This window comes from Galleria mellonella, unplaced genomic scaffold, assembly GCF_026898425.1.
Source record: "Galleria mellonella isolate WM207_F2 unplaced genomic scaffold, CSIRO_AGI_GalMel_v1 utg223, whole genome shotgun sequence".
Lineage (NCBI taxonomy): Eukaryota > Metazoa > Arthropoda > Insecta > Lepidoptera > Pyralidae > Galleria > Galleria mellonella.
In genome coordinates, this window is record NW_026442042.1 from 3482141 (window position 1) to 3507595 (window position 25455).

At 31.4% G+C, this 25455-nt stretch overlaps 1 protein-coding gene across 6 annotated transcripts in view; it reads left to right on the forward strand.

Annotated features, from left to right (window-relative positions):
• The window catches only part of LOC113517597 (ras-related protein Rab-37-like), a 58556-nt gene that overhangs the window by 26294 nt on the left and 6807 nt on the right, over positions 1–25455 (forward strand). For 4 of the 6 annotated variants that reach the window (XM_052894672.1, XM_026902315.3, XM_052894669.1 and 1 more), the window contains 2 exons: positions 20984–21328; positions 22181–22291. In XM_052894672.1, coding sequence (XP_052750632.1) covers positions 21110–21328; positions 22181–22291 — 330 coding nt within the window. In that variant the 5' untranslated portion in view covers positions 20984–21109. Of the gene's footprint in view, positions 1–20604; positions 20658–20983; positions 21329–22180; positions 22292–25455 lie in introns of all 6 variants that reach the window. The other 2 variants (XM_052894670.1, XM_052894671.1) reach the window with 1 other exon arrangement.

The following is a 25455-nucleotide window of genomic DNA, read 5'->3' on the forward strand; positions in this document are numbered from 1 at the left end:
CATTCGAGAACCTTTCTTCTCCATCGGTTGTCGGTTCTTCAAGCTATAAAACCAGCCCATTGTCATTTCAGCTTGCCTATCCTTCGGGATATGTCGTTTTTTTTCTTGTTCTTTTACGGATATCCTCGTAAGCATCATATTATATTTCATATATTATAGAGAGGAAAAATATGATTTTTTATATATATTTGTAATGGATAAACTCAAAAACTATCCAATTGATTTAAAAAAAAAATCACTTATAGAAAGGTATATTATCAGCAAGTAATATAAGTTAAGTATACATTTTCCAAAACATTAAAGATCTCTACGAAAATCACAATTATATAACTCAAAAAGTATACTATTATATTATCTAAGTAACAAAAATTTACCTAAATAATAAAAGCTAATATAAAATACTTATTTCACTTTTTATCTGTCTACCCGTGTAAAGTCGGGGCAAATAGCTTTTATATGATAAGGCTTAAAATATATAAATATAATAATTTATGTAACATATTAATATATATCTACATACACGTGTACGAGTATACGATAGCACATTTAAATTGAAACCATTTAGCGTAAACCAATTATGTTATAATAGAATAACGTGAAACCTCTCGCCTCTCTAAGATTTCAAATATTAGTTTGTAATTTTCAACTGTAGCATTCGCTGATTTCTAAACTTCCTAATAAATTAAATAAACATCTCAAATTACCAAAGCGGTGAGCAAGCTGAGTCGTATACGTATACCAAATGTATTGCAGCCCACTCGAAGCGTGTGCAGAAGGGCTTAAAGTTAAATTTAGCGATGTATGCCTTGATGGGTTTCGTGGCTTGAAAGTATTATTTGATTACGAATTTAACGTAATCTTGACGTAATGTATGTATAACATAAGTGTAAAAGCAGTCTCGAGTGTGCATTTAACAGGATATGTTGATTAATAAACGAAATTAACGTCAATTTCAGGGATTACTTAAGAGATGACCAGAGAGATCATCAGAGGGAGACTTTATACAAAAGTCGATTGCTTGGGTACCTCTGTCCCATTCGTGTTTCAACTGTGAAACAGTTGTGTTTGCATGGCTGTGTTTCGGTTAGAAGGGTGGGATATGGCGTGAATTTACTGGGTACAGAGGAATAACATCTGAGTCCTTAGGAATAGCAACGCATGGGCGAAACAGTATACTCTGTTACGTCCATGGTACTGCTTATATCTATAGGCGACGGTTACCACTTTCCATCAGGTGGGCCGTCAGCTTGTTTGCCATTCTAAGTTGTATAAAAAAAAAGTTTACTTTTACACTTAAACAATTAAAATAGATACAATACTAAATCTAAAATTTTGTTAGTATGACTTAGTGCTTCATTGTTTATTATCTTTATTTCAATATATTTCTAGAGATAAAAACTTTAAGCTATCCTCTGTCTTAATCACCAAAAAAAATGAGAGAAGTTCCACTGAAGTTTAATTCATTTTACCTTAATAGATGCCTGGTAAACATCAAAGAAGTCGTTTTTTCAGAAACAGATCTTCCATAATACCGTTCATTTTTGTTAACATTTAGAAGCACACTTTATGATCAAAACGTTATACGTATTATGATAGGGAAAAATATATTTCTTTTATATTTTTCATGTAAAACAAATTTGTAAATGAAAAAGTGTCTTTTGTACCTATTTAAGTAAATACGAGTAAATAATATTAAGTTACGAAGTCAAAGGAAGTTTGTAAATAATACTTTTCAATATTTTATAAATTATATTATGTATATATATTATATTATGCTTTACTAGCTATTAGTCGTGGTTTTGATCATTTTGCGTAAATCTAGGTCAGGAATTACTCTATATATAAAACATATATCTACAATAAATTTCACAACGCTTTTGTGTATGTGTACACGAGTGTGTGTGTCTGTGTGCGCGCATATGTGTGTTTCTGTGTGTATATTACATATATGATGTATTATGTATAAAACAATTGACAGTATTTAGCTATTACCTTATTGTTGCCCTGTCTTATAATTTTCTAATGATCGAAATCGCTGCTCTTTTTTGGACGACAAAATTAACTTTTATTTATACTTTAGCGAAACGATCCCATAGACGAAATTTTTACTGTCATAAAAAATAAGAAAATTCGACCCGTTTTGGATGCATTAAACTAGATTTATAGATATATCATCCTACAAATTTTCAAAGTGAACAATACTTTCTACAAAATGTGATATAGAGTAAACAACATTCTAATATTATTATTTCACAATTTACAAATTCTCGTAGGAAATCTCTTTAATGTTCAAAAGGGCAGACCACTTTTTCTACTATGTCTGTATAAAGCCAAGCCAATATACCAAACTTCTTTTCAATTCGATTACTGTAAGGTAAGCATAAAGTTTATAGTCAACGTAATCGTCCAAGTTTCTTATTATCATCACTGTGAAGTCGTAAACATCTATTCTCATTAAATAAAGCTATATCTAGAAAGCGCATGTGGCTTCACTTGCAGTTCTTCGAGTTCTAGTAATTGTGGTGATAGTTTTATTTTATAGAAGAAATTGGAGCTGTTTTTTATTTAAATATTTTTAGAAGCCTATGAAATATTGCGTATTGGAAATATTTAAAAATGAAACATGTTCTAGTTTATAAAAAAAAATATTAAACAAAAGACGGATTTTATTAAATTCTCTACACGTTTTCAAATTAAAAAAAAAGAACACTGACCTTAATTTTGTCTTTTATCCATTTTGACTTTTGTATCTTGATTGCATGAAAAAGCTGAACATTGTACCTACATACCAATCTTTTAGTTTTTCATCTACCACAATCTTGATTACAAAGTTTAAGTTCAAAATTAACAGACTTCCAAGCCAACTTTCAGTTATATTACATTTTAATTAGTTAGAGCAAGCAATTTGAAACGTCCATTCTTGTAAAACTCATTACAGTCACTTGTTTTGTGCCTGTACTTTCCTTTTTTCTATAGGAAACTTCCATAAAGTAGAACTTTTTATTTACGCTTAGAGGTAGATAGAAATACGTAACAACAATAAACTTCAAAGTACCCGAGGTTTAATTATGGAACTACATATATTGTACACGGAAGACTTGGCACATTTTGTAGTTTCATCTGTACATATATATTATATATATATATATAAAGATTTAATATATGGAACTTAATACTTACTATATGTACTTGTATATACCAGATGTAATTAAAACCTTTGGGATCCTTTTATGGGTGTATTCTAAATTGAATGGAGACTAAAAAAGTCGTCTGCTTAGTTCTCTGTCCTATTCATGTTTCTAGTGTGAAGCAGTTGTGTTTTTGTTGGCTACGTTTCGGTTTGAAGGGTAGGATTTGCCAATGAAATTACAAAATATAGAGGCATAATACCTTACTGGTTATTTCATTGAAATTATTTTATTTCCGTTCGTTCGTTCCGTAGGATTATTTTAACTTCGAGGGTTGACAATCACACCATTAGTATGTGCGTGCCTATCAACACTCGAAGTTTGACCACCATCGTTACCACCAGAATTTCTACAACCTTCCATATTAGCCATCAATCTCTGACTGCCATTTCGTCTACGCAGGTTTTTTGATATGTGTTTCACCTCTAGGCTCCAAGCAGCGATCTAATATTTCGTCTGACGATGTCTCGATTAGAGGTGAAACACGTATCGCAGTGTGTTCAGTAATTAATTTTTAAATTTTTAAAATAAAATAACTGGTTTTGCCACAATTAAAATTGGGTTTTTTTTTATGGAATACAATTCTAATTATATTGACGTAGATCGAAATACTTATTCTTCAATTTAAAAATGGTCTGTTTTTACAAGCTAATAGCTATGGGTCGTCATGTATCACGCGATGTCTTATCTAATTGATTTCGATAACATATACTCATATTTTGCTCGAAATTCTGACACTATGTGTACAATCAGAAATAAGGGAAATTATGTTTTTTATTTTTTATCACGCAGCTTTGACTGCGTAGATTAAAATGAAATTGCTTCATATGTTAACCCAAAACACGATCTACCTGTGCAACAAATTTAATTAATACTTGTTGTTATTCAGCTGTTTAAGCTTTTCTGGAATTCTGTATTTTTGTGATAATAAATAAAATAAAAAAATAATGATTAAGTAAAAAAGTCCAAACATCTTTAATCGTTTACAATCATAATATGAAATCAATACACAAATTAAACTCTATAGATTGTTATAATATGATATAGAACCAATTTTATTAGTTGAAAGTAACAAAATTGGTTCATAAATGCCAAAGATATTCATCATCGCCATCATCATATCAATCGTTAATTAGGAAACCCCCACTGGCTTTGCTAGTAGTTGCCATAACCAAAAATATTATATGATTCAAATTTACTAATCCACACAAAAATATAGTCGTATTGAGAATCTTGTCCTATTGAAATGCGTTTAAAGAATATATTATTATAATAATATTAATTATCATAAATATACTTAAGGATGTACAAGATTGATGGATAGGCCAAGAAAGATTTGTTTTTTTTTTTTTAGTGAATGGATAAATTAAAAAAAAAAAACACTTATGTCGACTATTTTAAATATTCTTTCACTTATAGAAAGCTACATTGTCAGCGAATAAAATGGGGGCAGGATTATATTAAAAAAAAACTACGATCCCAAGGCGGGTTGCTACTAAATAATAAAAACATATTAAATACAGTAAATATTTACTAATTATAATATAAATCATTAACAAGCTGAGTTTGTATTTTAAATAATAAATTACCCTGTCAAGAAGTCTCAACACAAAAAGCGAATTATCTTATACTCGTACTCTTCGCACTTCTGATATAAATTCATGTTCTAATTACTCTGACATCCGGTTTGTAAAAGGTATTTTGCTTTCCTAGTAGCATCGAGTTAATAATTTAAATGCACGAGAAAATCTTTATCTCTCAGCTGAAGGAAGTAAGCTGGATTAACTCCTATTCAGGCAGGAACACTGCAGAGCAGTGTACAGTAATTTTACAATATAAGCCTCAAGGGGGGAAGGGATTATTAGTAATGGGGATCTAATAGCTCCATTGCCAGCATTACACCCTATCAAGTCGATCTCAACGCGGTTCACTCTAGAAACCATCTTGATTAATTCTTGTGGAATTTGTTGCAATGAATTAACTAACTTGCCCTCATCCTTACCTATCATCTCTCACCGGCGCCCCGCTCGCGTATTATCAGGCGGGATTATCATTCTACCATTGGCAAAAACCCTCATTATAGAGAGGCATATGTTCAACAGTAAACGATTAATGGCTGATATGATAATGATGATATTACTTTTACGTAAATAATTTTGGATTTGCCTCATTATTTCCTTACTAGGTAGGAACTCTTATTCATAAAGACGGTGCTTCAAAATAAAACCGCTAGTACACAAGCTAATAAAACCAATATTAATTTAGTTACTTTATTGTAAATAAAGATTACTTAGAAATAAGTTATTTTGAACAAAGATCTACAATAGGCGAGTTACACTCTGTGTGAATTTTCTTTCAGAAAATCTAGAGAAATAATTATAAAATCGGTAGCCTAGCAAAAATGAAATAGTTATTTGGACCGTAAAAAAACGAGCGATGAATGATAAGATTTTTTGTACAGATATTAAAATAAAAATATTTAAATTTTAAATATTGCATTATGTAACAGATTTTGGTTTGCAAAATAAATATTATAATTATAATGTTTATATACAAATTTAAATTGATATTAAATTATTTTGTGTTAATAGTAAAAATCAACAAGTTGTCACTGGATCTCGAGATTCAGACCTTAGACCGACCTAAATAAACATGATATACGTAAATTGAAAATGTACACGAGACTTATTTTACTACACTGGTTTCTACAAACATATTCGAGTTGCTTAGTTGTGCAGAGGTTTAATGTACGCCTTATCTTGTAAAGGTAGCGGGTTTGATTCAATTACAATAAAAAAAATTTTATGTATTCATTACCTTTGCGGAAGTCTATATCAATGGTTATTTGATTAGAATTAAACAAAATAATTCTTATCAGCTAATCTATAGCCGTTTGCAGTGATATGGATATTTTCTGTATGTAATAGGTACGTATATACATACAATCCCTAAGGGAGTAAAACCTTCAAGATCCACCTATACGAGGTCGCGTGCAATATAGACATGGGTGATATCTCTAACTCACTGATATCTATATATGTACCTATTGGAGTCCTCTAAACATTGATGGAGGAAAAAGGACATCACCCACTTCTATATCGCCTATATTAGTCGCAAATCTATATTAATTGCGATCGAGTTCTTCATTGCAATATTATGAGTTGGATAAATGATATTTAATACATATATCTACTCTTGGACTAGTAAATAGATATTGTAACTACAATATATATATAATGCACCCTTAGTGCAAAAGCTAGTAATAAATAATTTTTAAACATTACTATGTTAAGTTATTTATTTTTAATAAATTTATTCAAATATATATTAGCCATGCAAACACAACTGCTTTACGGTTGAAACACGAATGGGACAGAGGTACCCAAGCAAACGACTTTTGTACAAAGTCTCCCTCTGGTAAATCTGTTCATGTCTATAGACATTACTTCCTATCAAATGATGTTATTGATATCAAATATATATTATATAAAAAATATAAACTCACCGTCATACTCAAATGTCGGAGTCATTTGGATTAATTTAATTTGTTATTAAAAAAAAATACAAAAGGAAAAAAACAAAATTTAATTATGTCAATTATTTTAATAAACATTAATAAGATATCTGGTTCCTCATAGCTTATTCTCGTTTGACCCCTATTTCTACCCTTCTGAGCAGTTGTCACGTACTGACTATAACCATCAAATATTGTCTCCCTTTCTTGTATAGCTTATTATTGAATTCATCCAATAAGTGGGAAAGAGACCACGCTACATTAATAACATTATCTATAAACGCTTTAATACCTTCTACGTTTGTGTAACGTTGAATTTACAGAGTAATTATACAGAATCACTGCTAATGCTTATTGATATTTTACCGAAATGTAAAAGCGAGTTTGCTTGTTTGTTTACCTTATGGTGTTTTAATGAATGAATGATGTAAAATTTTTTATGGGTGAAAATGGCATGATTGCGTCGCCCGCGTTATCGGTATACACTAGCAGGGTACCAGTGAGGTGATGAAAAGGCAGGCCAGTTAACCCATCGTGACGAATTCAACGATAAATTAGTCACGATAGCTTCCAGAGGGAACCGCATGGAGGTCGACTTGATAGGGTATATTGATCGCAATGAGGACTAACCTCCCCATTACTAACAATTTCTTTCCCCCCGTCATGAAATTTAGCCTCTATTTTATTGTACTTAATCAGTGTACCCCGGTCACACGGATAAAGTCGACGATCAAAACTACTTCGTATAAAAAAATAAATTACCTCTAAAGATTTAGCACAACGCCCTCTATTCCCAAACTAAGTACAGCTTGTACTATGTACAAAACAACTGACAAAGATACTTAAATACTTTTGTAAATGTATACATAGAAATAAGCAGTTATTTTGTATAAAACATAATGAAATTGGCAGACAGACATCATTCTATTATATTCGTACAGCATCCTGTCCAGCCCATATTCTAAGTAAAGCTCGAATTAATTATCTAATTACTAATTATCCAATTAGATAATTTGATTTATTTATCAACAGATAAGCTCAGCACAAACCATGAAATTAATTACGTAAATGGGATATAGCTTGTGAAATTATAAAACCAAAGCGTAACCAAATTTAGCAACTAGTAATGCGTAAATTCCTGTTTGAATTATCATAGTTGTAATTCAGTTAGATTCAACTGTTAGTCATGAATGATTACTGTTGATGATAAACTACAGTAAATGTATACCTATAATTGTAAACGAATATACCTACAACATGAGTATATTGGACCACGCACTATGCGAACCTGTATTGTGGGATTCCATAAAGGGATTACCAAGAGATAATGTTTTACAAATATAAATTTCACAGAAACAAACAGAAAGGACATTGTTAGTTAATATTCTATACATAATATTAAATACTCCTCATTGTTCCTTTGTATATATATATATATATATATATATAATATATATATATAATTTTACTGTGCATATATATAATAAAAATATATAAAATTAAAAATATATAACAATATATGTATATATAAGAAAAATCGCTTCGATTTGTTAATTGAGATATTTTAAAGTTTTTTATCTACGGTTTACTAGGCACGCAGTTTTTACGACGGATTTATTACATGTTAACACGTTATCGGCCCTCGTTAGAGTAAAAATAGCCTGTCACTGAAATCAGTGAGCCGACAGAGGTAATACTCGTTTGCCTGAGACCCTTTAATCACGACACCGTGTAATGCAGGCAGGCATGTTGATGGGACCTATTTATATCTTTATAAGCAATAGTAACGATATGAATATAGGTAAAGAGAAATGAAATACGTATCTAGGAAGTCAGCATTCATAAAGTGAGAGAAAACTCTTTTATTTCTTTAAGATATAATAATTTATTTAATATAATAATTAAGAAATAATTTATTTCTTTACACCTGGAAAGTGTAAATAACAGATTTAATACCATATGGCGTTATCTTTAATGTTGTTAGATTTCAACTTTTTTAAATAAATCGTCATACAGGTCATATATGTAATATTTTTTTTAATAACATCTCCAAAATAAACTATAGCAAGATCATAGTCATCAACATCATCATATCAGCAGTCAACTGTCCTCTGATGAACATATGCCTCCCTTTATTGTGGGGTTGTGCCAATAGTTGCCATGCTTGGCAGGCGGATTAGCAACTGCAGTTAAGCTTTGGTGATGTTTTGATAGAGACGCTGCTGCCCATTTCTCGACCATTAAATTACCTTAGTCGCCTCTTACGACGCCCACGAGAAAGGAAAGGGTGGCCCATTCTATACCGAGACCGCACGGCAAGAATGGGCCATCAAGACGGCAAGATCATAGTCGATCGAAATCAATTCAGTATGTTCACATTTCATTATATTGTACAATTTTACTGTACGAGATAGGGTTTACATTTATTCATTTAGGAAACGGGTCGTGTCATAACATCACAAGCGAGCGATTAACTGAAAGGTTAAACGGATGAATAACTTTCTATCGTAAACGTTTACTATCTCAAGTTGACCGTGAAACTCTATTCAATATGATAGGATTACCGTGTTAATAAAATCATGGTATGGCCCTTTGTGGCATGGTAGGTTATTGGTTATTAAATCCCGTTTATCGTACGGCAAGCGACTCTTAATTCAGTTATTGGTCTAGATGTACTGCAGTGATACGAAGGTATTAACTTAGCGACAGTTCGGTATAGTTTGATGGGAATTAGATTTAAAGCCATTACGTGTAATAACAGTTTGTGCATGTACTTTATGAAGGTATCTAATGTTTTAATGGAATATTGAAACTAGATTAAAAGATGTCAGTAATAAACATGCAGCAAGCGTCAAAAGAATCAAAGTAAATAAGCTGAAGTGGCAATTGACTGTTACATAGCTTGAAGAACTGGCAACCGATGGGGAAGAAAGGTTCTTGAGTGGTGACCCCGTATGAGCAAACGTCGTGAAGGACGACTTCCCGCTAGATGGACTAAATGGATGGGCTCAAATGCATAGCAGAGAGTCAGTGGATGCATGTGATTCAGGACTGTTCTTTATTGTCGAGATGATAATGACGTCAAGCGGTAAAATACTTCTGCTATTAAATATTAATGCGATATTTTATAGGACAGATGGATGTTTGTTATTCATTCACGCAAAAACTACTGAACAGATTCGATTCATTCGATCGATAAAATTTGCTACAAGGTCAGGTTACATCTTTGAATATAGGATATTTTATATATGAATTCGAAGGTGTTGAAGCTGTGAGATATAGTTATTATTTTATATTTCCACTTTATATTTAGTAGGTTGGAGAGATTTTTCTAATGACAAACCAGAAATCTAATCAAACCATCGAGAATATCCACTCGTCTAAAGCAAAAATGTTATTTTTCCAGCATCGCAAAAAGAAAATAATAATGACTTTTGTAACTTTTTACGCTGAAAATGAAATTTGGGCGTCCAAAATTTATTATTTTCTCACTTATTTTGTGTCAGATAATCCGATATTCTACGTCGACGGTGGAAGTAATGAAATGAAGTATTCCTTTTCGCTGTACAAATTCGAATATAAAATAAAATAAAATTATTCGTATAGAATATCATTATCCACGTTTTTTTTATACGACTTAGAATTGTAAACGACGACCCATCTAATGGGCATAGGTAATGACTACCTACAGATATGGCTATGTACGTAAAAAAATATTATTTCTACACCAGGTTTTACCCGTGACTTCGTTTATTGAACGAGACAAAACATAGGCATTTTTCTTGTCCATCTTAAATGATACATGTATGTAAATTTTATGTCGACTGTTTGTGATTTAAAGCGCTAAAAGGTACTCGTAACAAAAAACAAATGAACTATTAGTTTTTAGATCGTAACAAGAAATAGCGTATTTCCTTCTTCTTTACAAATAATCATGTAAGACACACATGCCAAATTTTGTTATGATTTTTGTACAGTTAAACCGCTAAAAGGTAATAAACAAATAAACTCACTTTCATATTTAGATATTACTAGCTTTTAGCTGTGACTTCGTCCGCGTGATCGGGACATGTTTATTGATTAGGATAAAAATATAATATCCTTCTCCAACCCATACAGTACGTGGATACCCAAATATCATACTGTATACCCAAATAGCTATTAAAACGATATACAGTAACAAACGAACTTACTATTCACATTTATAATATTAGTAAAGATAGTAAAGATTTTTTAAATACCCATCTATCTAACTATTTATGAAAGTCACACAGTCTACTCTTTAAAGACCAAATAAAACAGAAAATGTACATAAAATAATATAAACAATTTTTTAACTGTAATTCATATTTCATAATGTATACCATCCAATTTTTCCACTGGGACGCTTTCAGCTTTGAAACACCTGATTCTGTCTCTCTTGTAAATCAATTTCATCTCATAGTTAATTTCCCCCGATTGTTGAAAGTTTACAAGCTTTCGTCAGTAAACAATGTTGACGATGATAATAATTATATTGACTGATTTTAATTGCTTTCCTTGTAAAGCATATTCAATTTAATTTTAATAGATTTAATTTAAAAAATCTATCAAATAAATAATCTACTACAATGAAAAGAAATTGACGTGGAAACAAAACGAGATTGAAACATTAAGATTAAGAAAATAACATCAATATCTCCTCAAAATTGATGAAACATCACTCACAAAAGGTACATACACTATAAACAATACTGGCTATATTATTAAATTTAATTCGGCACTTCCTATTTTTAAAGTGGGTTGAAAATAATATAATTTAGTTTAGCTAAAATTTGTTGACTCTTTAATTTGCAGTTTGGAACTTGTTTCGACAGTTCTAGAAGCCTAATTTATACCTCGTTATAACCCCAGGGCAAGTTCACAAATGATGTCTCAGCTTGATTAAATAGTCTCTAGACAGATTTTATTTATAAAAACAATAACGGAATTTTGTCGATATTACTGTAAAAAAGATTTATTTAAGACTTTAATCTATAATAAAACGCAACTTCATTTGTGTCTAAATTAAAACACGAGCAACATGGACGTAAATTGATTGGCGATTGAAAACATAATAATCAAAATCCTTTTCGAATTTAAGAAAAAAACGTGTAATATATATACAACAAAACAAGCAAATTAAAACCCTCTTCTCTATTGAAGTTGCTTGAAAAAAAATGACAGTAAAAAATAAAATATTATACCTTTAGTGGATGGTCAAGTGGTTTAATCATGCAGTGATAATTGATTATTGCCAATTAATATCATAACTATTAATGATTGTTATTTTTGGATATTTGTTACTCGATCATATTTGAACAATTGACATGCAGGTTGGCTCTACCATGAATTATTTTCCGAAAGTTCGGGGCCTAATGAAACACAAGTTTGATGTTAAAATTACATATTATACATTGTTTTAAAATATAAAAAATGTTAAAATATTGTTCCTTTGAACTGTTAGGCCAGGGTTTATGACGAACGAAATGTTAAGCCCCATTTAATGGGCCGATTTCGGTATGAACAAAAAATTTAAATTGAGTCCGAAAATTCAGAATTTCATTTCATGGTAGATTCTAGATTTGAATATTTGGTATACGGATATACTATATTATTATTTTAGATTCAATATATCTTTTTTATAATATTTGTGCTGATGGCTTTGATAGAAAGTGTGACCTCTTGAATTCGTGTAATCTCTATGCTTTGCCATTCCTAACGACTATGGTTTTATGCTTTTTTCTTACCTACCCTAAAATTTCACTGCCATATCCCATCAATCATCCCATTAAACATAATAAAGCAAACCGAAATCTTGTTAGAGATGAAACCGGAGCACTCAGAAGACATTCCTGAAATCCCCAAAGGCTAAAAATTTCCTAATTAACAAACACACAATAAATACAAGCGACTTTTAAAAAGATCGAATATCCATTGAATGTTCTTTTATAAGTAATACACAAATAAAAACAGATACCTTTTATGGATGGAATAAAAATTCGGCGTATCTCGGTTTGTTCCTTTTTAATAACATCTCATTATGTTTCCGTTCGTTTCTTCCGCTTCAGGCGATACTACTTAGTACATTGCTTTGGAAATGTTCATTATGACAGTATTACATATTCGCTTTTTCCTGTAATTTCGTACGCGTAACAGTTTCAAGAAAAGAACATATTAATTATTATTATTTCTTCCTAAAAGAACCGGCAACACGCTTACAATGGTTACTACCGCCTATAGGCCGCAACACATGTTGCGGCTTATAGGCGGTAGTAACCATTTACAATTTGGTAAGTATGTAACATACTCGTTTGTCCCCTGTGTAATAAAAAATTATACTCTATCTCGTTTGATCATTAAAAAAAATTGAATAATAACAGGTGTTACAGTTACGATACCAGCACGTCATTGATACTGGACAATATAATACATGTAAATACCTAATACATCTAAAATGTAATATACAATCTTACCGTCTCTAATAAAAGATTTCTTCTAGTAAAGCTTGTCCTGTGAAATAAATTGTAAGTTCACTTCAGTCCAATCCACGTCGAAACGTCGACAATATAAATCAAGTATGTAGGTACTATTTACCTGCAATCGCGTCGCCTTTAATCCCAATAGTATATTTAAAATTGTAAGAGGTTGTCCAATAAAACAGGGTTTATTATATATATATTTATTTGATATAATAATTATTATATAATAATAATTGATTTTTATCTTAATAAATATACACTGATTTTTTCCTGTCTTCTAAACTAAAAATTTTAGAGATTAATGTTTACCCTGGCAACATGTAGTAAAAAACTATAATTCAGATTTTTTCCCAAAATGGCAACCTCATAAAAATAATAATAATTATTATTATTATAATAGGTACTTGTTTTTTTTAATTGTTCATTAAAAAGATATTTCTCAAATAAACACTAAGTATCTAATTCTTTTGTTAGTTGTTAAAAGTTTTTTAAATAATAAATGTAGTAATAATTAATAATAAATGTAGTAAATAAGTATCATTATTTTATTTTACAAATGCCTTTAAAATTTTTAAGCGTGTAATCCCCTTATACAATGAAATTCGCTTCTTTTTCTTAGTCGGGATATATATCGGATATATATATATATAAAAAATCGGATTTTTACGAACTCTGCAATAAAATTTATACATTTCAAAAAAAGAACAGTAGGTAATAATAAAATATTATGTTTCCGCCTCGCGTAAAATGGTGACTAAATTTTATATTTGAGAAAATAAATTAGTTTTACTAAACTGTGTTGTTCAGAAGTCTTATTGTAGTGAACTAACTATATATTGTAACTACTTATCTGATGTTTAATTACTTAGGGGATTAGAAGACTAAGTTTTCTGGCGGGTGTCATTATAAGGCTGAACTATTTCAGTATGTAAAGTAACTTTTGCATATCTATCCGAGCAGCGGAGTTCATGTCAACTTCATATGTCGTGTTTGGTTACAGTATATAGAGTAGATTGATCCTGTTTCCTGACTACAGTTAAGTAACCCCCATAATATTCGTGGTTTTATTTAATAGTGCAGAACAAAGCTTGGACTCTTAAAAGCAAAAATGAAGTGAAAACCAATGAACGAGAAAAAGGAAGAGTTCGCCCTACCTAATAGAATTACAAGCGATGACGTTCGCAGTCGGCGATTCGCTCGATTGAGGTCTGGGGATTGAATTCTAACCCTAACCTTTGAATTATTTAAATCTATGTTAGAATTGTTTAAGAATTTATTGCAGCTTTTTCATACATGACATATCATGGGAAAAAGAAGTGGTGACAGATTTTGTTATTACTTTTTTTTATACAACTTAGAATGGCAAACAAGCTGACGGCCCACCTGATGGAAAGTGGTAACTGTCGCCTATAGACATGAGTAGTACCATGGACGTAACAGAGTACTGTTTCGCCCATGATACCCCCCATGCGTTGCCATTCCTGAGGACTCAGGTGTTATTTCTCTGTACCCTGTAAATTCACGCCATATCCCACCCTTCAAACCGAAACACAGCCATGCAAACACAGTTGTGTTCACGGTAGAAACACGAATGGAACAGAGTTACCCAAGTAATCGACTTTTGTACAAAGTCTCCCTCTGGTACTTTTCGCTTGTATCAGTATAAGTAGGTATCTTCATTTCAACCGTTAACTGTCCATTGCTGAACATTGGCCTTCCCCGTAAGGGAAGTTTTGTCAGTATTTGACACGCTTGGCAGGCGGGTTGGCAAGTGCAGGTAGGCTTTTAGAGGTGTTTTAACAGGAACGCTGCTGCCCATCGCTCTACCATTAAATTGCTTTAGATACCTCTTACGACACCCACAGTAAAGAAAGGGGTTGCCTATTATATGCCGGGACGGATCAATATAAGTATATATATACTTGTCCTGTGAAATAGTGTCCGAACAAATTATGTCCGATTTTACCACAAAAAATTATAGTAAAATCAGACACCAAACTCTAACTGCGGTTGCGAATTCGCTTGCCAAGCGTGGCAAAACCCCCGAATGGGAGTCCTATTTTCAGTAGTGGACAGTTAACGGCTGATATGATGAATCATAAATAAATGTTATTACGCGTTTATTAAACTTGGATTAAATTCTCATCATATAATGTGCAAATAAAAGCTCCACTAAATGTATATTCTTAATTGAATTCGGTTCAATACGAATAAAAATATTACATGAAAAACCATTTCGTTATTATTATAAAATATATTTTTTTAATGTTTTCCTTTTATTTCCTGTGTATGTTTTTCTTTTATCAATATACAATTAAACAAGTACAATATACGACATTTCATTTTAATTACAATTTTATTCTACTGTATTCAATTTCCTGTAAAATTTATCAAATTAGAAATCAAACAAATTGGACGCCTTATTTACGCAAAAAGGGCAATGAGCTTTACATTGTCTTACAATATAATACGAGTATAAACGAAATAATACGAACGAAAAATAAAACCAACAACAGTGTAAGCTTCTAAATATTATAAATTTGAAAGTGAGTAAAAATCTTTGGATGTTTGTATGTTTACACACACTTAAGGAGATGAACGGATTTTAAATTAATTAATTTATTTATTATACTCTAATTTAATACATAATATGCTTTCTATAATTATTCAAACGGGTAAAGCCGCAGAATGAAGAGTTTCCGCTTTGATTATTTGTTTGTAATGCATAAACGAAAAATAAAAAGTACTCAATAGATTTCAAAAATTCTTTCAGCTATGAAAAGCTCTAATATCAGTGTATTATATATAATTAAAAAAAAAACATGCAAAGTAAGGGTACTAGTAGATACATGAATAAACATGTATTATGATATGTATAAAACTTGGTGTAAACACAATGTATGTTTGTTTGTATAAGCTTTATTATACTTTCACATTTAATATAGATATCAAGTTATAAAGAAAATGACAAGGTACACGGACGGAATCCCTTCAAGGGATTTATTCCAGTCAATATGTACTTTAATACATGTGTAATATATCTACGATGAACGTTCGGTAGAAACACGGTATTACCATATGAATAAATATTTTTTTATGGTATAACACCGTGATAAAATAACACATCAACTCGTATGCAATATGGGTATTTTTTTTTAATGGATGATAATGGCATGATAACCTCGCCTGCAATAATGGTATACGCTGACGGGGTACCAGTGAGAGATATTAGGTGAGAATGAAAAGGCTAATCAGTTAGTACATCGTGATGAATACGCCTGGAATTCAGCAAGATGGTTTCCAGCGGTGACCACGTGGCGGTCGACCTGACAGGGTATGTTGCTACCAGTGGCTAATGTACCAAAAGCATATGAGTATATTTGCATAGTAGAATATTAAATAGCCACACTATACCTACATCCTACATTTACATTACTAGGTGTTTGAATACGAGATGAGTTTGCTTTCACTTAGTAACTTTCAAGTGAAGTCAAACACAAGCGTCGAATTGATTAATTAAATATTTTATTATAATCTTGTTTGTTATGATACAACTCAATGAATACCTATCAAATTATCGGACTTGTAACTTTCGATTTGAAATATACGATTTATTATCCGACTTCAAGGAAGAAGAAATTATCCTTTTTGAAATTTGGAAGAGTATATCTTCAATACAGATGTCAAAGATACTTACAGGCATAAGTATTTTTTCTTTTTAATTTATCACTCGACATTTTATCAATTCTGAACCAATTTTATAAATGTTTGTGCATTTGATATGTAGTTTTACTTCCATTATTCATATTAAAACTTTCTCACCATTGATATACCTAATTTTTTTTTAATCAATGAGCTAAAATCGTAATGTACATTATTAATATTAATAGCTACATTTTACATTATATTCCATATAATATGAAGTTTTATATATGTATGTTTGCGCTTGAAGTTGAGAAGCTCTTGAAGAAATAAAATGCTTGTCCGTGCCTCAAGTTTTATAATAAATTAAAATAAATACAAAGGTGCGTGTAGTCTTATCCGTTAACAAAATTTGAATGTTTGACCTTCTAACGGTTGAACGGTCTATGTCTATGGTTCTAATGTTGCAAGTGCGAAAAATTTTACTTTTTATTAAAACTCCTATAGTGCCTGATCTTGAACAATGTATACAATTTATTATGAAAGTAAGTACGATAAATAATGTACGACGTAATTCCAAATATTATTCTATTTATTTGTAATATCTTCAAAGGTAGAATATCTGAATTAAATAGATAGATACAAGTATGATTATCTACTTAAGAAAGGTCGGCTCAATTAATCCTAGGCTGGAATTTAAATTAACCTGTACAAGGGGGCCCTTTAATTAGTGGACCAAAAGGTACAACAATCTATTTACACAAGTCGGCCTTTAATGATTTTCTGGAATGCTCACTTCCCTGTGATTAATTAATAATGTCTATTAATCCCACTTTATTTAATCTCTTGCGATTATCTCTATTTAAGTTTTATTATAATTGGTTATATTGGCTGTTGCTGACTCTTTTAAAACGATTTTCAAAATAAGGGATTTCTCATCTCAATGTCGTGATATTTTTTTTGGAAATATATTATCATGCCGTGCAGTCCCGGCGTAGAATAGGCCACCCCTTCCTTTCCCGTTGGTGTCGTAACACTCGTCTAAGGTAAGGCGAGAGATAGGCAGCAGCATCCCTCTTAAAACATCTCTAAAGCCTAACTGCGGTTAGTAATCCGTCTGCCATGCGTCGCAACTAGATCCCTTAAGGGGGAGGCTTATGTTCAGCAGTGGACAGTTAAAAGCTGATATGACGATGATTGGGAATAGATAGATAGATATATACTCTTTATTCTTTCCTCCGTAAGATTATAATAGTAAACTTATATAAATAAAAACAATTACATGAAAATATTACACTAAGAAAACAATGGACGGCATTAACTTAATATATAGTAATATATAATATATTATTACTATATATCAAGACTACGTCGCCAATTTTGAATCTACTTTCACAATTATTTTTACAATCTAAAATAATTTTTGAATGGTTGAAGCAGATATTTTTCTTTAACGGAACAGACAGTTGTTGTTGCGAAGCAAAAGGCAAAGCTTTTCATGTTCACATTTGAAATTGCTTTTATTAGCTTTTTTGTTTGTTTTTTTTTTTATTTAACTATATCCTGCGGCTCCGCCCACGTGAATCCATACGTAAAGTATCCTATGTGCTAAGTTAGGATATAATCTACTCATGTACCAATTTTAATAAAATCCGTTTAGTAGTTTTTGAGAGTAACAAATATGCATCGGAGGGGAAGCGATTCTTAGCAATGTCCTCAATGACTTCCACGTGGTCCCTGGAAACCACCCTGACGAATATATTCATCAATAGTGTATTCATTACGATGGGCTAACTGACCTACCTTTTCATTCTTACTTATCATCCCTCACTGGTGCCCCGCCCTCCATCCATCCATTCATCGTTACAAACTCTTGCATTTATTACATTAATAGAATTTGAAGCAACTTATATATACTTAAATAAAAAGTAATGAAATATTTTTTGTTTAAGTATCATGATAATAAATAATTATAAAATCAATGAAAATATAAATTAGTGTTTTATATACATTACAAGAATAATTCATTACAAAATTTAGTATAATAACAATTTAAATATTTTATTATATTTAAAGTAATTACTCTGATGTTTATTAATAAATGTAGGTACACATTTTAACACAAGATGTTAAAAAAAATAATATAATTTAAAATAAATATCTAACATGTTCATAAAGCCCCCTATAATATTTTTTTTTTTTTATATATCTTCCATATACAGGCAGTGATCAGTTACGATTTTATTATATGTATTGATATAGAGCGTCTCGCCTCGCACTGCGACGCAAAGCGCCAAACGAAATGAGAAAATAAGTATTTTTTTTTTATATTTGTTACTTAATCACGCTAAAACGACTGAACGGGTTTGAATAAAATTCCTTGCTTAACATATTAATTTACGAAGTTCAAAGCCGCGAGAAATTACTGTTTATTTATATTTTGTTGGAACTTTTTAAATTTTGTAAGAAGTAAGAAAAAATTGTAGTTCTTATCGATTTTTTGGCAAAATATTTGGTCTCTGATCTTACGACACCCACGGGAGAGGAAGGGGTGGCCCATTCTATGCCGGTCTCTGAATACGCTAGCTAAATAAACAGATACACGACACGAATGAGAAAACACCAATGTTCTCATAGAGATAGGTATGAACAGAGCATAATATCATTTCTTGAATGGGAATTCGATATCGTAAGCTCGTCTATCAGAGCAATTGTTAATTGTTTAGGCACGTCTATAATATATATATATATTACAGCTAAACAACCGCAGATATACAGGGTAAAATTATAATCTTCAGCATGCTTCACCATGCTTCAATGTTCTATCAATGAAACGGAGTATTGTTTTTAAATATATATGAACTTAACAAGTTGTTCGGCAAATAATCGCAGATTTGGTACAACAAAAAAAAATATTAAAAACCCGACCACTGATCCGATTTTGATAAAATTTCTATGTTTTATTGTTTAATATTTGTAAGTATATAATACCATATATAGTGGGGAAATGGATTATTAGTGCTAGGGTTTAATAACCACATTGCTACCAATATACACTATTAGGCTGATCATCACGCGATTCCCCCTGGAAAACATAGTGATTAATTCTTGAAGAATTCGTCACGATGGCCTAACTGACCTGGACCTCCAGACAAGTGGCAAGCAAATTCGTCGCTGGAATCGACATCGCTAGTGAGTCCGAGAGTTATGTTCAATCATGATAAAACATATTAATGTACCTACCAAGATATTTATATCATTTCCAAATTGATTTTGCTAGACCAATGCACCGCCATTTTCTCTATTTAGCGTAACGGCTGACTGACGGACACGGACGGAGCAGAAATATAAATTCTTTATTTAAATAAATAAAGAATTATCCAAATCATTTTATAGATAATGGAGTTATGAGGTAGCAATAGAGAATATAAAAAATAAAACCGAATTGAGAACTTCCATTTTTTAAGTCAGTTCAAAAAGAAACTAACTGAATGAATGCAATAATAAATAACGAGACATTTCGTAATATCCTACAACGATAGGTTTTATAGTAGCTTTGCATCTACAAAGAAAAACAGCAGTTTCAATCATTACAAAATTGTAGTGCTACAAATACGAAAGAAAAAAAATCGGACGGATTGAGAACAAATTTAATATACTTCCAAAGTCGCTTAAAAACAATAAAAGAAATTTAACCTCCCGTTTAGGAAAAGGTCGAGGTTTAATTTTTTTTTGCCTTGTTTTTCTTAATATTATGTAGGTAGATATCTATATATAGCTAGACCAGTTTCAAGAAAGGCAAAGTGCTTACGGGTGAGTTGTTTTAGATATTGTAGGCTAGTGGTGAATTCCCAGTATTAAAATAATTAGGTTTACTTCATTTGAAATAACCTTTTATGTACGTATAAAAATAAATAAGAAATCCTTACCTAATTTATTAAAATATCTGTTATTCTAGGTATCATTTTAATATAATTGTACCCGTGTATTGAATTTATCAAAACAAATATGTAAATGAAATAAAATTAAATTGTAAATGATTTAACATGTAGTTACCTACTGTGTACCTAGGTATACATTTTTATTGCAAGTAAGTATATGATTGGCAATAAATTAATTTGTTTAAACTAAACTAACAGTGAAGTGAGTGAAACTAAAAAAAAACAATAAAATATGGGTAAAATGCAAGTTGCCATATACATAAAACGCATTAAGAAACAAAAATCGCACGAGTTCTTAAATTGAATTTTAAAAAATTAAAAAAAATGTGGAATCCGAATACAGTGGACAATAGGCAGCTTGAGAAGCGAGTGGTAGTCGGAAGGGTACGGCCAACTTGGGCACGAAATCTCCCTGAAGCGAGGGAGGATGAAGACAAGAGCGACCAAGAGGTCGGGGTAATGCCCCACAGCGAACCACCGTCACCAACCGAACCTTGGGAGCAGCAAGCTAAACACGAAGATAAATACGATGTCTTTGGCAAGGTAAGATTATCTGTTATTTTTTAGAAAAAAAAAAAATATTGGTAAAATTTTAGTATTTTAGTTATTTTATTATAAAGAATAAAATATTCGGATATGATTTTATCACAGATTCAAATCAAGATAGATGGTATAAGTACCAAGGGTATATACTTACTTGCTTTGACATTATAAATGTTTTTTTTTTAACATAAAGCTGACAAACAAGCATAAAGGCCATCTGATATTAAACGGTCACTGTAGTCTATGGATGTATGCAACATTAGGGTTGTCACGTGCGCTGTCACTGAAGAAACCTTAACATACATTTTTATTGCAAGCAAACCCAATTGCGTAGTTTCTAATACTTATTCTCTTTTTTAACTTAATAGTATTAAATCTAAAACATCCTCGTCATCCTCTTAAGCTGTTATTTTACTAGTGAAACTAAATATTTTCCTTAAGGAAACATGAGACAAAAAACGGCAAAACTCTTAGCTTTCCACAAAAACACGGCGGATGCGACTACCAAGTTTTCTAGGAAATAATATAATAATAGTATTTTATTTTTTTATATTAACTTCGTTTGAGAAATTTGTTCAGTTTCATAGATTACACTTTTCAAAATAAACGCTAGTGGTCTCCATTTCAACCTGTATATCATATATAAATTCCGTGCATTGAAATTTAACTGGAATCTAAGTTGACTCTTTGGAGTTTACTTAGAAAAAATATTGGTACACATACATATCGACATCTATTTAATTCAAGTCTGTGGTTTCAATTACATACATTATAAGTACATATATTCTTAGATAAAGTTGTAGGCAGAATTATGTAGTAGGTCCAACATTAAATACCCATTTAATTTCCTAGGTGATGCTGCTCGGCGACAGCGGTGTTGGGAAGACGTGCATGCTAGTCCGTTTCCGGGACGGCACATTTCTATCAGGAAACTACATATCCACCGTCGGCATCGACTTCCGGGTACAACTACTCCAGCACATCAATTCAATCACATTATGAATCAATGGGGTCGATTCTTAGATGTCATTTCTCCAAACCTTTCTCTAAAATTAAAATTTCAATTTGATATTATAAAGAAATCTTTATTCCAAAGACCGATATGAACTGAATTTTTTTCTGGATATTAGTGGCGGAAAAAAGCTCATCACCCATTTTGATATTGCCCATCTCTATATTTCTATTTTTGGCATATTTTCGGTCGGATATCTATTTTCAAATATGTAAAATAAATAAAAAGTCTGTGATCTAGTATTATTTTTTGGTAACAGACTTTTTAATATATTCGTTATTGGACCAGTATACCTACAGATATTGCAACTAAAATATATAGATACTGCTGTATATTATCTACTCCTACATTTAAGTCAAAATTATTACAATTTTAATTAACGATGGTCTAAAATAGGGATACTCGATGTACATCGATGTATCGAAATCACTCGATATTTCAATGTAATACATCGAATCGATTCGATGTTTTGAATAGCTATTGATATATTAAATGTATTGATGTATTTTCATAAAACATCATATTGATGATAACTAGTTAATTTCATTAAATCTCAGTTTGATCAGAGATCATACTGAGATGACTTAGAAACCATTACCATAAAACTTTTTCTTTAAGTATTTTTATTTATTTTAAATTTTTTTATTTATTTTTATATATTTTCAGTAGTAGAATTTTTATATTTGAAACCCGACTTGTTTAAACTTAGATGAATGTAGCCGGAATCTTATTTTTGTGTTTATTATAGTTATTGAACGCGGCACGTTCTGGTTGAATTGTCAGCTGCTTAATTCGGATTTAGAAATTGATGTTGGCTACACTGCGCGGCAAATACAATACGAGTACCTAATAAAAAATATCTACTGCTGTTTTTGTTATCTCGGTGAGCTTTAAATGGGAAGATCACCACAAATAAGTTTAGGGAAATGGCTCCTCAGAATCGACCTCAATGCCAAATAAATATAAATAATATAGAATACCTAAATAAATGAAAACGAATATGTTATTAAAATGTAAAATCCATATCGTAACTACCTGTGCCTATTATTAGTCCTCATGAAAAAAAAAAAACAAAATATTAAAATGACCGTCAAGGGTTCCAAGTTCAAATGGGCCAGTCACATGTTGTACTCGGCCGGTTCACTGGCACGCCATTGGTGTTTGAAGTTTGGCGCGCTTTTTCTGTACCCGCCCCTCGCTTGTGACAGCTGTGATTGAATCGGCGCAGCTCAGTTGAGTGATTTATAGTTGTAATGGGTCCCAATTTTTTGTTTGACCAGTTTTTGCAATTTGATTTATACCATCTGTCCCTAGCGGTTATTTGCTGTTTCTGACGCCGTCATGGTGCCTATTATTTGATGTTAGGTACTATTTAAGAATAATACCAATGTGCTAGTATTATTAGAAGTTTTATATAATGTAATATTTGTCATACGAAAATATTACGTCAGTAATTAGGTAAAAAAGCTAGGGGAAAGGGATTGTTAATAATGGAGACTTACAGCCCCATTGCTAACAATATACCCTATCAGTTCAACCTTTACACAATTCGCCCTGGAACCCATCAAAATTCTTGTGGAATTAGTCACCATGCGCTAATTGATCTGTTTTCATTCTCACCCATTATCTCACACTAGTACCCCGCTAGCGTGTACTGATAGATCAGGCGAGGTTGTCGTTCCATTTTCACCTATTAAAAATAGTAAGAAAGCTTACTCTTTCATTCTTGTTTTAATATCTGTTTTAAATGAATGTAAAGCTATATATGCGTGTGTAGCTTTGCATAAACATTGGATAAATATTGAGGCAGCTTGGCCTGATAATCGTTTCGGACACTAAAGTATTACAAATAGCGATACGCGAATCCGAATGATTTGTTATTCGAATAATTAGTAATTACTAATTTTATAATTCGACTACTAAATTAGTAATATATTAATTTCTTTATTTGGATTATTTTTACTAAATAGTAATTAATTACAAAGTCTTTACCCTGTATTTGCTACTACCAAGTTCATTTTAGTCTGCATCCTTACCTTGTCAATGAAACCGATGACGGAAAAAAAGACAACAAATACATCCATTTCATATTATATGTTTGATAATTTTCTAATTATTTACCTATGACTACACTTTTACTTTTATCAAAAATTGGTAATTTTTATTACGTTTATAATGGCAACACTCTTGCTCATTAGCAAAAAAAAAACATTACGACGATCGGGTCGACTCGGTTATGTACGTGTCGACTCCGTACATGAACGACTACTAAAGAATGAAATTAGTAATCGAATTATATTAGCAGTAAGTTGACGTTAGTAGTTGCATGAATAAAATTTTTAATCAAATTATTTGAAAATAATTCGAATTAGCCGAATGGTTTGCTCAGTCGTATAATTAGTAGTCGAATTAATAAAGTCGTGCATCAATAATTACAAAGTTATGGGCCCAAACTACAAGCCTTCTCCACGGCTTGACACCTGGCGTCTTAGCACTCTGCCTTTTCTTCGCCTTAAATTCCCGAGACACTATCATCACAGTAAACAAATTATCAACATCACACTACTGGACACGAGTCTTTCCTCATAAGAGGGGAAAGGGATTGTTAATAATGGGGCTCTTACAGCGCCATTACAAGCAATATATTCTGTCAGGTCGACCTCCCCATGGTCCTCTCTCGAAACCATCGTGTCGAATGCAAAGTGTATTCACCACGATGACCTAACTGACATGTTTTCATTGTCCCCTATCATCCCTGACTGGTGCCCCGCCAGTATATACCGTTAGCGCAGGCGGGGTTTCCATTCTATTATCATCCATTAAAATAGTATTTTCTCATAAGACAAGGATACTAACTATTAGTACACGGATTAGGTTTTTATTAACAGATTAAATTTGAATGGTAATCGCGCCTTTATTATTGGTATATAACATTTATTATCTGTGATAAATGAAGTCGGGTCAAATTCTTGAAAACTACGATTATGATAGAAATTATGTAGAACGTTTACCAGTAATTTGGGGTACAGCCATAAGTACCTTATAATTACATTCTAATTATGTATCTACAGTAATTAAAATACGTCTATTAGTACCCTATTAAATATCTGATAGA